General features: G+C 40.7%; 1 protein-coding gene across 3 annotated transcripts in view; it reads right to left on the bottom strand.

Annotated features, from left to right (window-relative positions):
• LOC111867746 (probable cytochrome P450 301a1, mitochondrial) overlaps nt 1-15,917 on the bottom strand; it is a 56,089-nt gene that overhangs the window by 6,813 nt on the left and 33,359 nt on the right. The window contains exons 10-11 of one of the 3 annotated variants that reach the window (XM_023857871.2): nt 14,129-14,338; nt 11,602-12,047 (exon numbers count right to left, since the gene is read on the bottom strand). In XM_023857871.2, coding sequence (XP_023713639.1) covers nt 11,940-12,047; nt 14,129-14,338 — 318 coding nt within the window. In that variant the 3' untranslated portion in view covers nt 11,602-11,939. Of the gene's footprint in view, nt 1-11,601; nt 12,048-14,128; nt 14,339-15,917 lie in introns of those variants that run through there. The other 2 variants (XM_033752848.1, XM_023857881.2) reach the window with 2 other exon arrangements.

Genomic DNA, 15,917 nt, shown 5'->3' with positions numbered 1-15,917 from the left:
TTGAATGGAAGCTATCTGAAACTAGTCAGCTGAACATTTTCTAATAGAAGTCGTGAATTTCCAGGAGGTGAGACTCAGTTTCATTTTACAGAGTATCATTTGTGACACTTGTGTAGGATTTTTAGTCTTTTGCTGCTGGGTCTGGGTTCCACAAACATAGACTTGTCTCTCATCAGATACTGGATGAATTGTTAAATAGAACTTCTAGAAACACAACTCGTTATAAGAATTAGTGGAAATATCAAATCACTTTAATTATTATATATGACAACTCTACTTGAAATAAATACTTTCGTTTAAGAGCAATGTCCTCCTTCAGCCGGTCACAGTAGCCACGAGGTCTAAGGCATGAACTGTCTTTGCTCGCTCGTACGCTGGGATCGTAGATTCGAAACCCACTCAAGGCATTAGTATTTGGTGTTTGTATGCGCTTATTCTGTGTTTGTGTTGTCATGTGAGTAGGTAGTAGCCTTGAGACGGTCTGATCACTCGTCCAAGGAGTCCTACTGTCTGAAAAATGATTACGGAACTGAATAAGAGGCCAGGGCCCAGAATGGGCTCGAAGAGCCATTAAGAAAAAAGCCCTCCTTCAGGTATTTTAGTGGCTTAGCTTATAGAAAGATATACTCAACTTGTACGGAACCTCAAGGTTTATAGCTAAGTTTGATTTGTTTCATTCTGGTCCGTCACACTAACAATTACAAATATAAATCACTCCGTCCAATGTGACCTGTAAGTTTTTTACTACATGAAAACTTAACACCCTTACATGTTTCGGTCTCTGTGGACCATCTTCAGAGGGCAAACATCACTACAAATAGGAAACCACCATCACATAATTTGTTTAGACGTAAAGTACGTATACTTATATGCTACAATACATAGTACACAAAATAGACATTTCACATTTCACAAACACAGCAGTTTCCTGGGAATGTAAAGTTTTTTATAAAATTGTATAAAATTTCTTGATGCTAATTAAAAATTTTTTGGATTGTCAATAATTAAAATTCGTAAACCATGCAGGCTCGTGTTCGTCCTCCCATCGTCCCTCTTATATGGGGCAGATAATGTGCCACCTGGCTATCTTGATGTGGAGGTTCTTTATATCGTCCAGGCTTTGCTCATGGCTGCTGTGTTGTTTTCACTGTTCACTGTTCACTGTTCACAGAGACCGAAACATGTAAGGGTGTTAAGTTTTCGTGTAGTAAAAAACTTACAGGTCACATTGGACGGAGTGATTTATATTTGTATTTATAGCTAAGTTCAGCAGTGTTCGCTACTGGACTCTCGCCTGACCCAGAAGTAATATAGTCCACTTCCTAAAACTTGTTTTTAGAATTCATTTTAATATTAGTCTCCTATCTCCGCCGTAGCCTCCAAGTGATCTCTCCCCATGATAGGAAACGAGCATGAAAGGGGCTGACAGTATTTTTCCGAAGTAATGCTCGCCATCCTCAAATAGCTTTCTCTCTTAAATCTCAGTGAAATCTATGTGCACCAAATTTTTTAATAATAGAATTCTTTCCTTTTTTTTTTCCACAGAATGCATTTCTGTATTTCGGAAGATTCTCGTGCAATGAACGATTGTCTCCCTAATCAACATATACCAGTTAGTTTTGTAATGGAGTCACAGTGTACTTTCTGTGAGGAAGGAACTGATTTTGTAAATATTACTTAAATGATCTACATGCTTAAAAGGATTAATTTCATTCAATTCTGGCCAGTGTATTTGTTTTCAGGCCAATATAAATAATTAACAACACAAAGATTAGATTTTTACCTGTTTAGTTCTGTCCTTGCCCCACAAATTAATTTTAGGTGACAGTAAGCTCCGTTTATACGAGTTAATTATGCAGTTTACGTGATTATCACATGTTAATTACAACTCATTATTCAGATAGCAATCAATAAAATGCAATTTGTGCACTCTGTGAAACCATGGCAACGCGTGCTTCAGTTTCCTGTTTCAAGAGGGAACACAGAAGAACACAAAGGCGAGTTTGTGTAGAACACACGCACACAGGCTTACGTAAATGGAAACGTCAGAATGCCTGCTTCGGTGGATTATCTGCTTTGGAAGTCAGAAGATTAGTTTCATATTGCAGTGGCATTTCAAACACAGTTCTGAGGGACAGTTTCCATATACCTCATAACGTTTGTGTTTTCTTTATTAACCAAAATGAGGGGAACAGAAGGAGGTGGAAAAACGCAATACATATAGATATATATATCATAAGTGATAAAAATGGAGAGATTTCAATTTTTATAAGGAGCTTATATGGTAATTTTTGTAAATGAATAAAAATATATTTTGACGATGATGTCTATAAGGGGTCCAAACACCACAGAAATATGCTTCCAGTGGTTCCTTGTTGCAAGTTTTTTGTTCGACTTGCCATCTGCACAACACCAACATGTGCTGTAACCACGTAGAATGGCTACAGCAATTTTTGTGTAGGCGGAGTTTTGCTACATCGGTCTGTGAATTATAGTCCACATTATTTTCAGCACACACAGCGTCCGTTGCTGCGCTTAAGATCTACAGATTTCCTTGTAGACTTCTTGACTCTACGATTTATAGACACCATCAGATATGGCCATGACTCGAAGTCATGTATTGCGAAGTTGTCCCTTTTTAAATAATTAAACCACAGCGACGACAGATAGCATCCAAAGTAACCGGCCTCGAATTCGACATTTGAATCTTGGACCTGTCTGTCTCTCCGTACATCCGTCCGCCTGCCCGCCCACCTACCTACTTCTATTTTTCTACAGGAAGGTTCGCTTAGTGGGGGGTGGAGTCCAACTGGTTCCACTCGGCACGGTGGTCACTGATTGGCCTGTCGTAGCCTGCCCCGGGTGATTAAGATGATGGAGAATTTGGTGGATTGAAGATTGGCAGGGGAAACCGAAGTACTCGGAGAAAACCCTCCCCAGCGCCACTTTGTTCACCACAGACTACCAGACCACCAGACCCGGGATCAAACCCAGGCCGCCGTGGTGGGAAGCCGGCGACTAACCGCTTGAGCTATGGCGCAGCCTACCTATCTACTTACTTAAGGCTCTACAGCACTTTGTTGGACTTTGGCCGTTTTCTCAGGTTCTTAATCCTACCCACAGTCGGTAGGACTCCTTAGACGATGGAACAGCCCGTCTGCAAACAGAACAGCAGAAACGCCGAATAAAAGCGCACAGACATCCATGCCTCAAGTGGGATTCGAACACACAATCCGAGCTTTTGGGCTAGCGAAAGCAGTTCATGCTTTAGACCTAGCGGCCACTGTGATCGGTAAATCCGGAACCTACCAAATAAAATATTTAATACATCGCCCTTCTTATCTAAGCACCACTTCATGAAAATTCGTGTGGGAATAGAAGTAAGACTTGAAGTATTGTTATGAGCACGGTGGCACAGATAAAGATCTCTACCTCTGTTGGAAAACTAAAGTCCTCTCCCCAAATTCATCGCATAATTGATGTCCTCTGCAACTTATCATTATCTCACCGTCTTTATGTATTGCGTTTAATACCGCAAGAAAAAAGTTTTTGGTTCGCCCTGTACTTTACACAGACTTTATGTATGCGCGCTAGAGCATACTGGTGGCGACAGTAAAAACCACAGCGTTCCACATCAAAGCTCACTTTGAAGTCAAAGATTGATGCCCGTCTGTTCCCTCTCAAAGCATTAACTGACATCTCCAGCTCCAACGAATTTCGCTGCACAGCTTCGTCCTTCAGGCAGACCCATAGAAATTTACCAGTCTGGCAACACTATTCACTCGGTCACTTATTGAATAAGAGAGAGATCCGCCTTGAACTGAAATAGCGACTGACGTTTCGACTAGTTGGTCCCCAGCCTCTTGCTCTAAAGACCCAGATTTAAACCCAGTAGTCCATATGGGATTTATGTTGGACACAGAGACACTGAGGCAGGTTTGTTCCTAGTACTGCAGGTTTCCCCTCCCAGTTACAATAGACAACAAGACTATCCTAACCAAAAGAAAACTATAAAAAAAAATCTCCGTGGTTTTAGTCCGTAAGGGAACTGTACCGGTCAAGAGAGACCGCCGCTTGTCGGCGAAGTTAGTGCCAACTTTAGTGGATAGAGGGTGTCGCGTGGTCAGCGAAACGAATCCCACGGCCGTTAATTTCGGTTTTCTAGACTGCAGCCGCTATTTCCGTGATATAGCCCCTTAATCATCCTCAAGAGACTTAGTGGACCCCATTCCAGACCCACTACTTCTCAGAAAATCTGGAAGCGCCGGGAATTGAACCCGGGACCTCTGGATCTGCAGGCAGGAACTCTGACCACTGGACCACTACTAACTAATTCCAGATCTAGACAGAAAATATCCGTCATGTTACTGCTCTATGCATTGAGCTTTGAGTCACCAGAACACGGCGTTCTTTCATGTATGTGTTTTTAGAAGTTGGTGTAATATTAATAAATATAGATTTACACTCTTTTAAATTAAGCCACTCTTAGAAGTTGTGTAGTAACTACTATGCAAGTTCTTATGTCTTCTGCTCATAAAATAGAAGATATCAGAAAAACTGTACGTTTCTTCTATCTTCATCTATCCGTTTTGTGATCAGCGTGTCCTATTCAATGGAATACAACTTATTCGATAAATTTCATTGGAAGAAAAGTGTAAATACTTTGTGCCATGTGACCATTCTACCAGTACTCCATGCTCATGTTTGTTGCTGAACTTCCAAATGGATCTTCTTTAGGCCGCAGTACCAATGGATTCATTAATTATAACAATAATAAAAAGTAAAAATAAAGCTATCCTTGTAATAGACAGTGAAGGTCCATAGGGTTGTGATTTTTCAGGTTCCCACATTTTCTAGACAATCGGCTCATGGATGGCGGTAAGACTATCAGCCTTACGCGCCGGCCACCCTTTCCCCCCGGGGAATATTCCTGGTACTCATTTCTGTTAGAGGCTCAGTCGACCCCAGTGCCATAGTGCGGCTGGAAAGATTAGGTCAATCGAAAAAATGCACCTAATCGGGATTCGATCCCGCGACCTTCTGGCTTGTAGCTTAGTGCATCAACCAACTACGCTACCGCGTGCCTCCATAACAATAATAATAGTAATTATAATAAAGTTATTTTTTCACAAGCGTCTGAATAGGGAGAGGAAGGAAAACAAGACATATTTCATATACGAATGTTACATGTATCTATGTTACTTTCAAGAAATTTTCGATAGTATTAATAGATTTATTCAAAGTATTATTAATCTCATAATTAGAACACAACTTCCTGCAAATATTAGTACTGTCGAAGGGATAAGGGGGCATGAGCACTCATGCCGTGAAAGTAAACCAGAACAAAGATTTCTTTAATTGAAATTGTTCAGACTTATTAAAAATAAAGGGATGTTTCGGTAAAGGTCTCAAGTGCTATAAAACTCTTTTTATATCTGTATGATTTAGAGGGCCATAATACATCAAATAACATAATCAATTTTAAATTTACATTTTTATTCAGTTTGTGTCTCTCTACTTTAGACAAACAGATAAATAAAACATTCTTTCATTGATACATCTCAATTAATTAATACCGCCTTAACCATTGCATCACACGTCGAATAAAATCACTTATTTGTTTAACAAAATTCTCGTCGTTTGAATAATATATTTTACAAAATGTAACCACAAGTTTTGTATGTGTCTTGCTGATATAATTANCTGTGGCCTGCTGCCTAAAAGCAGAATATTTGAGTCACAGCGGACATCCACTGTTAGACAACGGCTCGGTATCCATGGTTCTGTATCGTTGGTGGAGTGTCAATGAAATAGGTTCACGCGACAACGCATACGTACAAATAACAGACTTTATCACGTAAGTGAAAATCCAGAACTAGTGAAGTTCCCGCGGCAACGAATACACCCGCGACCGGTGTATAGAACACTCTCCGTCCGAAGGTAGAATATGAAACCATACACAGGTCACAGGAGAACTGAGAAGAGATCAGAACTGAGATCAGAGGCGAACGGAGCAGAGCTGTTAACAGAAGAAACCAGCTCAGCTAAGAACCAGAAGGCGACAGACTAGCCAGGTTCCAAGGTCTGGAAGACGTTATTTCAGAGTGACTGTAATTGTAACTGCAAACCACTTATCCAGTAAATCGATTCGTCTAATCCTGAACCTATTCATTTCTTGTCGCGTTGCCAGGGTACCTGATGATACAATTTTCTTCTACCAATATTCAAAAATATCGTCTTAATTCAACCAAAGCTTGAGCATCTTTCTGTCGCATGGGATAACCTTTCTCAGGAAGATTACAGCAGACCGTTCATGATGGTTCTTCGCTCGCGGATTTTTCTACACCGAGAATGGGTGAGGTAGGTTCTTCCGAAACGTCGCTTCACACAAGATCTACACAGCTCCATATCCCAGAAGACGACATAATTCAGTTCATACCTCTTCTACCATTATGCACGCATTTCTGAACTGAATTTTCACCTGACATGTCACCTTGTGAGGACCCTAGAACGTAATCGTCTTCATAGTAATCACGGTGAGAACTTCCGGTATAACTTTCCATTTCTTGTTCTCGCCACATTTCTTTTCTTGTTTTAACATTAGCTTTATCATTTAAATTGTCTGTGTTTCATCCAAAGGTTAAGATTCCCTGAAAAATTGGTGATTATTTTCCTGAATATCTTAACCGGTCTCTCTTCATAAATAGACCCAGTGTCTTTTTGTGAGATAGGAAATGAAAATTTAATACTATTCACAGGGATTTCTAGCTTCAAAGAGCTAAAAGTGGCGTGTCTCTTTATATAGAATGTGCTCCATCATAGCTTAATCCTTGGGATATACGAACCAAGAGATATGCACGGATATCGTAATATTTAGTTGAAGTCAAGTCCTATTGAAAATAATTGCAGGAATGAAATAGCTTCCCGTGGATATCAATCAACTTTATCATTGCTGATATCGTTCAGTGAAACGGACTGTTTTATCTCTGTTTGCCGCAGGTGATTCTATTGGATGACATGGAATTTTCCCAGTCTCTCATAATTGACGTGGGTCAAACAACTGGATTATTTTGTCATTCTCTGTCAATAATTTTGAACTTTAGAGGCGATACGTATATGTGTAGCAGTTCACACTCCAAGTTAAATTCGTAGTTGCATTCAACAATAAATTTAAGGATGATCTGAAAAATAAAATTTCAGGTTGACATTTTTTAACGTCAGTTTTTAGTATGTTGCATTGTGATCAGTATATATGTTACTCGTATATATACATATATATAAAACAATAGAAAAATATATGCAATGTGCAAATATATAAAAGAACAGGCCGTGGAGACACATAAGGATGTGAGACCTCGAGGTTCCAATTTTTCTAGAAAATCGGCCCACAGATGGCGGTGAGGTTGTCAGCCTTACACTCCCACTACCCTTTAGGTTCTAGAAAGATTCCTAGTACTGATTTCTGTTAGAGGCAGAGTCGATCCCAGGGCCATAGTGCGGCTGGAAGGATTAGGTCAATTGAAAAATGTAATGACCTCATCGGAATAGAACCCGCCATCTTCCGGCTTGTAGGATAATGCCTCAATCAGCTACGCTACCTCGTTCCCTCAGGAAAGTTTAGTAAAGGGTATAAATTACGAACCTCGAAGTACATCAAATTAGGTAATACTAAAAACTGTCCATGGTAATTCACTAATTACGTATCTAATATCATCACGCTACACACAGCTGATATAAAAGAAACCTAATATAAATAAATTACTCGCATAGCTACAAGTGAGAACCACTAATTAGTCCACTTTAAAGAAATCTGGTATGACCAGCGTTCAACTTAAACCTATCCCCTCTTAGCAGCCTACTCACTACCTTCTTGTTTTAGCATTATAATCGTGACTACTTTGGCAGCTTGTCGTTTGCGAACAATATNGTCAGATCCGAGAGGGACACGAAAATTGAAGAAAGCAGTCTTCTGGGATTTGACACCGTGTATAAGTGGTGTTAACCGACGTTTCGGAGGAACGTATACGTTCCTCCGAAACGTCGGTTAACACCACTTATACACGGTGTCAAATCCCAGAAGACTGCTTTCTTCAATTTTCGTGTCCCTCTCGGATCTGACTGAATTATCGGACCAGATTCTCGTCCATAACGTGGTTTCGAAGGGTTGTCAAATTTAAAAATATGGAGTGCTGGATATGACCTCAGACATGAAGCATGTAATAGTAATGAAACAAATTAGTAGCATATGATTGTCTCTCTAGGAATATTAGTATATGCTTGAGAAAAATATAAAGAAAGCATATGTATATGGACGTAGAAATTGGAGATAGAGAATAGTCAAGATAAAATACCGAATTGCGGAATAAGTAATTATTATTAGCTGCAAGGACATTTCACTTACAAGACTTTCTTTATTAAATTCGCTCTTAGATATTTAATTCTATGTCGCTGCTGCACACGGTGCAATGCATGTAGAAGCTTGCGTACTATTTCCATTCAGAGGTCATTTCACTCTTGAGCCATCACATAAACGAGTATTTCTGTAAGTTGCTAACAAGATTCTGGTATGTTACTACTCACAGTACTGAGCTGCATGATAACTTAGAACAAAACAGGGACATTAAGTTACGAACTGGACATCAGAATTGAAATTAATTTATTTTGGAAATACTTTGCGTATTCTACAAAAAATTTCGTATCTGAACTTCGGTCGTGATTCTTCTTCGTCTGATTCTGTCTGTGTGATCAACTATCTTCCGACTGTATCAACATTTTCTTTAATTCTCATAGGGGGTTGGAGTCCAGCTGGATCCACTCGACACGGCGGCCATTGATTGGAGAATTTGGTGGAACGAAGATCGGCAGGGGAAACCGAAGTACTCGGAGAAAACCGGCCCAGCGCCACTTTGTCCACCACAAATCCCACCTGACCAGACATGGGGTCGAACCCGGGCCGCCGCGGTGGGAAGCCGGCGACTACCCGCTTGAGTTATTGCGCGGCCACTGCATCATTTAACTTAAACCCGTAAAATTAACAATAATACTGGTCTTCGTGACGCGGCGTTTAATTTATTAAGCCCAGGGATAACTTTGCTTCTATTGGTCGAATTTTGAACCGAATCAGGAACTTCTGGCATGGTCGTACCAAATCATTCTTGCTTGAACAGTTAACCATCTGCGTTGAGCGAAGGAATGAAGTCCCATTCGCTACACATAACATGCAGCGCAACGCAACGTCCAGAGCGGATTGCGTCATGTACCATGAATTCGCAGGCGATCGGAAGGAGAAGAGAAACCGCCACCAGTAGCTCCTGATGGACGACATCCTTTCTCCTGCCGCGAAGTGTTTTCCATTTTCCCTACTGTGGTGTTGTCGCTAGGCAACTTGTGCCGGATTTTGTAGAGGAAGAGCTGTTTGTGTAGGTAACTGTTTTGTTGCTTGGTAACCACTCAAAATATGAAGCGAAAACTGTGGCTCTCAATGATGGTTTCGACCACTATACGGGGTCATCATCAGGCGTAAATTGATACTAGTCTTTGTTTTAAATACAGAATATTGTTGTGTAGACTGTGTACTTTTTATACCTTGTTCATAATACACAACAGGATGCATACTACGAGTATTAAGATTATAAATGAGAAGTTCATGAGTCCAAGAGCTACAACTTAATATAGGAATTTAGGATATTAGACTGGAAGCAACAGCTTCTGGCTCTATAGACTTCGTATTATTTTTATATTTATCCGGTTGATATCAGGATTTCTTCCTAGCAGTTCAGCGGTTTTCGGGCTTCTTAAGCAATAAATGCTTTGCTGTGGCAGCAGTATGTGACTTCTGGCTAGGAGGAAGGGTTATTGGCATCAGTATGAGATACCTTGTAACGTCGTTCGGATCAGATCACTTTACGGCCGTACCAACATCTTGGTTCGCTTTATGAACTTTAAATTAGCGTTAATGTATTGCAGACACACACAGGACACTACCCTTCCTTATTATATGGTCTGATCTCTAAATTTCCCCAAAAATTAATTCCATTCTCATCAGTGTTTCAGCACGTAACCAGTGATGGCAGGTTTTAAGGACCATACCATGAAATAAAATGTGTCACGGAAATGTGTAGGTTTGCAATCTGTTGATGCAAGACTACTCACGCCTTACAGATATGAAACTTCTGGGTTTCGAATTATTTTCCCTGCTTCATGCTAAATATTCTCCATGTCACATAATGTTAAAAATTAGAAAGAGTGTAATAAGTTTTATACATAATTTCATATATCAGTTTCATAAGGGTGCCTTATTTTAGTACATTAATGAAGTTAGATTATATCGTACTGTGAAATGTGAATTATGTTGTCACGTGATAGAGTGTGATTATAGACGCTTTTGGATTGGTAATCGGATTTATTGAACCCTTGAACACACATTTCGTGACTGAAGTTTACAAATCACTATCACGCACAGGCTTGTGCTATCAGCAACGGCCATCACTGCGCTGCTTGGTAGCGGCTTCCAACAGTGCATCGACCTCGGCTTCGGTGTCCAACGACTCCTGCCCTCGCTGGCTGGCACTTGCCTTGAGCAAATATGCCGCAATATATAACGCATATGGCCAATAGCTGAATTTGCTACACACTTTGCTACTCTTAACCGAAATTTTATAATGAATTGCAATCGAAGGTTTACATGGTGAGAAGAGATATATGGTCGCGACCCCCACAAATTCGTTTCTCGAAAATATTTCAAACGTGCATAAAATTTACATATTTCAACATTGGACGGTGCCCTTGGACCTCCGGATACGTCTAAATGCGACCCACTTTGCGTATGAATCACAATCAGTTCTTCCGTTCTTGTCTTGTTACCAGGCGACGATGCACAGTACTTTCAATGATCTGCAAATTTTACAGCTCCAAAAGATAACTATACGGTGCCGAAAAAATCTTACATATTAGAATACTCTTCAGTGGGAACATATTGTAACGTGGATGGCGTAGCGGGAAGTGTGGGTCTCGTGAAATCTGTGATCTCGCGAGTGATGTCGCATACCCCCACTCCGTCCATCAGTATTCAAAATGTATTATTAATAAATATAAAGTGTCTTTATTTCCGTACAGTTTGCTTTAAGAAGATCGCGAACCACTCTCAGAGGAATTCCGTACTTTCGTTAATAATGCTGATAATTACGCATTAGCTGTCGAACCAATAACACAAGAGTTTACCGCCATGTTGTCCACCGCGCAAGCGCTGCCAACCTTAGAATTTTATTGGTAACAAACAAAACCCTGGTACACTCTTCTGTATACAACATCCTGCCAGGAATAAGTTGTGTTAGTTTCTATGGGTGAGGTGAGATTGAGTCCATTTGATATTTCTGCCACTGTTTAGCCTATTCTACCAGCCCTGGATGATAGATGATGATGAGTGTGAAGCAGTTGGTGAATTGAGAATTGACAGGGGAAACCGAAGTACTCGGTGAAAACTTCCCCAGCGCCATTTTGTTTACCAAAAACCCGGGCCTCCGTTGTGGGAAGCCGGTGACTAACGCCTCAGCTATGGCACGGCCCTACCTGGGATACTTACAAATTAGTATTTAGTACAAATTTGTGATTTCTTCAATTTAACTTTGGATGAACATAATTACAAATAAAGACTATCTCTCCATGTGTATCGATGAAGTAAAAGCAATGAATCGCACATTTTCACCAGATAAATATTTAGTTTTATATTTCTGAATAAAACTTACATCTTTCAACTCTAGCTGCCACAGCTTATATTACTGAAGCAACCTTCCTCCTTATAAACTCTGTCGCAGTCGACGTCACGAGTGAATTGGTTTAATTTTTCTCTGTTTACCGCAGATGATTTTTTTCCACGGCATTGGAATTTTCCACCTCTCTCAGAGTTCACATGGAAAAATCAGCTGGACCCTTTACAGAACTCACACCCTCTCACTCATTTTGAACTTCAGTGGTGACACAGGTACATGCAGCAGTTTATTCCCGAACTTCATATCATAATTGTATTCAACTTTGAAGTTACGGATAATCTGAAAAAGAAAATATGGAGTTTAACTCATTTACGAAAATCAGTTCAGAGTGTATTTTGGTGTTGTCACTAGTTTAATGGTTTAGTTAAAGTCTAACGATCGCCTCTGTGTCTAGTGGTCAGAGTTCTTGGCTACAAAACCAGAGGTCCCTAGTTCGAATCCCGGCGCTACCTGATTATCTGAGAAGTAGTGAGTTTGGAAGGGGGTACACTCAGCCTTACGAGGTTAATCGAAGAGCTATTTGAAGGAAGTATCGGCTCCGGTCTAGAAAACAGAGATTAACGGCCGTGGGAATCCGTTGCGCTGACCACGTGACATCCTCTATCCGCAAAAATTGGCACTAAGTTCGCAAACAAACAGCGGTCGCTCGGTCAGTATAGTTCGCTTGCGGACTACAGGCCACGTAGTTTTTCTTTTTGGAGTTGAAGTCTAACAACAAAACTGGAAACAACTTCAGTCAATGTAAGTTTTGAGGTTTTCACGGCGATGACAATGAAGAAAGTCGTCTTCTGGGTTTAGGCACCGTGTATTCTTCGTTTTGGCCGACGTTTCGGAGGAACGTATCGCCTCCATCTTCAGAGCAGTTGAATGGCTTGGAATGCGGAGAGCAGTAGCTGTGGTGATAGGATGTGAAAGGTGCTCTCCCCCCACCCTTAATCAACACACACCATATATGGTCTTAATCGCTCCCCACTGCTCCCATTGGTCCGTTCTCCCTAACCACCCCCCCTGCCTACTTCGTATATAAGCAGCATCTTTCACATCCTATCACCACAGCTACTGCTCTCCGCATTCCAAGCCATTCAACTGCTCTGAAGATGGAGGCGATACGTTCCTCCGAAACGTCGGCCAAAACGAAGAATACACGGTGCCTAAACCCAGAAGACGACTTTCTTCAACTTCAGTCAAGCTTACACGCACATACGTAATATAGCAAACAAGTTACCATGGAATGGTAATGGGTTATATACGCTACATTCCATATAATTAATTATATACGGTGTACATAACCCTACCGATTACAATGGTGCCTTTAAAGCACCATTCATAACCCCACACACTCATAAAACCACAACATGACACACTACGAATGCACTGGAGACACCAACCGAAAAGAGAACTGCAAACATCTTCACTCTATCGACACTCACAAGAGGCCCAGGCCAACGAAGTGAAATTAACACCAAATATGTTATGACGAACTGTACTTTGACCAGCTGATAATCATATTATGATTAAGCATTCAGTATTCATATGTCCACCTAATAGGCGCAAGGAAGATAAAGAAGTTTTTATTCTTCTGGAACCCGCACGGATTATTACATCAGCTCTATACTGAACCCTAAACTGGGGCAGCTAAATCCACTCTGTGTAATCAAACATACTTCTCTTGAGGTCCATTTTAATATTGTCTTATCCCATACATTAGAATATACTGCAACCCAATACTGCTGTTTTGTTTTATAATAAAATTGTTGTATGAATTTAAATTATTGTACAATGCCCTGCTCATGTCTACTATTCTGCGTTTTCCCCTTAATAATTTTCGTGGATAGTATAAATTATGAAGCTGATCATTAATGTAGTATACTTACATACTTACGGAGCTGAGCCCGTCTTGATGAAAAGCCAAATTTTCTACTACTCAAGAATTTCCCAGCATTTTATGGAAACCGAAGGTTCATTACCGTGTTCACAAGAGCCCTCCACTGGTCCCTATCCTGAACCATATCACTCCAATCCATCTCATCCCAGACTCTAAGATCTATATTAATATTGTCCACCCACGTATGCCTTGGTCTTTCCAGTGGTCTCTTTCCTTCTGGCTTTTCCACCAATGTCCTATATGCATTCCTCTTCTCCCCGATTCGTGCTATATGCCTTGCCCACCTCATACTTATTAATGTAATATGTCTGGCCTTTTGTTACGGTCTCTGTATTCAATCTACGAGCTCCCTGGGGATTTCTTCTGAAGAATTCTCAAACTCTGTTCTCCCTTGGACTGAAAGCGCAAATTTCACGTTCGTAGACAAAAAGGAAGTGTTTCTGAAGGTACCGGACAACTGCGCATGTCAACATACCTTCGCCACTAATGTTTCCATCTCCAGGTCAGCAAACCTTCGGCCAACGCACATTCTTGGTCCGAAGCCGAAAGGCATTGTCACGAAAGGGTGCGCCCTCTTGCTGTGCTCCTGCTCAGTCTTCAGCCACCGCTCTGGGATGAATTTATTCGCTTCTGGGCAATACTGCTCCATGTGACCCAACATCGTGAAGGGCATAAAGATGCTGGTCTGCAAGAGCAGATGGTCGTATTGGTAAATAACCTTTATATAAAGAAAGCAGTTTTCTGGGATGTGGCACCGTGTAGATGTGGTGTTAACCGACGTTTCGGAGGATTGTATCGCCTCCATCTTCAGGGTAGAAGTAAAAATAAGAAATCCGCAAGCGAAGACACCGTGAGAACCGGCAGACTGCTTGTACCAGTTCTCACGGTCTCTTCGCTTGCGGATTTCTTATTTTTCCTTCTACCCTGAAAATGGAGGCGATACGTCCCTCCGAAACGTTGGTTAACACCACATCTACACGGTGCCACATCCCAGATGACTGCTTTCTTAATAGTCACAGCCGTGAAAACCTCAAATCTTACAAAGCTTTATATAGTCAGCCTTTTATACGTATATGGACATCAGCGAGAAAGCTAGGTAGGAATGGCTTGTGTTCTGGGTGTGTCTCATCCAAATCTCTGCCCCACCTCAGCTCCTCCAAGCAAATGCCTGCCTCTTATCTCGAAATAGGCCACGATAAAACAATTTCCAATAAATTATTCCTTTCATTCAACCATTCGATTCTACGTAATCTATCCTGCAGAAAGCTTCGTTCAGTAAGCAGAGGTTTATAAAGGAATAATACAGAAGCTGTAAGTAAGGGCGAATAATCAACGGTTCCCATTCAATTTGTTATGATTATCATACTCTTCAAATTTATCCCATAATTGTAGCTTAAATTTAACCTTTTTCTGGTTAATAATACCAGCATGACGACCATGGATAACTTGCCGAAAGCTAATAACATTAATTACTTCACAGAGAATTATCTACACATTTATATGAATGAATTGTATATAGTGTGATTTGTATGGATTTACATAGAAATTCATTAGTTAAATATTTTCCTTACCTCCGGCCCTGATATTGTTGCTAGGCAACCGTTACTCTGCTTTTAGAGAGGAAGAGCGATCTGTTTATAAGTTATTTTTCACGTTGTTTTGCAACCAAGTGACTGATGAAGCGAGAAAACGTGTTGCGCCTCTGCCTTAAATAGTGAAGCAAAAGTCGGACGAACTGTACACGCAACGACGCTTGTCTGCATAATGACAGCGTCATTTAATAAAATTTAAGAAAATTATGCTGTATGTGAACTATAAGATTTTCCGGTGTTGCCTAGAAATAATGTACAAAAACAAAGAGAACTCCGTGGCCTGTAGTCCGTAGTCGAACTATATCGAACGAGTGACCACCGCTTGTCGGCGAAGTTAGTGCAAAATTTTGCGTATAGAGAGTGTCACGTGTCAGCCCAACGGATCCCCATGGTCATTAATCTCGGTTTTCTAGACCGGAGCCGCTATTTCCTTGAAATAGCTCCTCAATTATCCTCACGAGGCTGAGTGTACCCCGTTTCAGACCCACTACTCAGAAAATCTGGTAGCGCCGGGAATCGAACGCGGGACCTCAAAATTTGTAGTCAGGAACAAGTAGAACACAGAGGTGGTCCAAAATGATGTATTTTATAAGCAAGAATTTGAAATATTTCTCTTCTCAGAAATGTTCTCTACAAAATTAATATATGAGGTTAACTCCCGTTACATTTTCT

The sequence above is a fragment of the Cryptotermes secundus genome, unplaced genomic scaffold (genome assembly GCF_002891405.2).
Source record: "Cryptotermes secundus unplaced genomic scaffold, Csec_1.0 scaffold580, whole genome shotgun sequence".
Taxonomy (NCBI): Eukaryota; Metazoa; Arthropoda; class Insecta; order Blattodea; family Kalotermitidae; genus Cryptotermes; species Cryptotermes secundus.
This window is presented reverse-complemented; position numbering and strand designations above follow the sequence as displayed.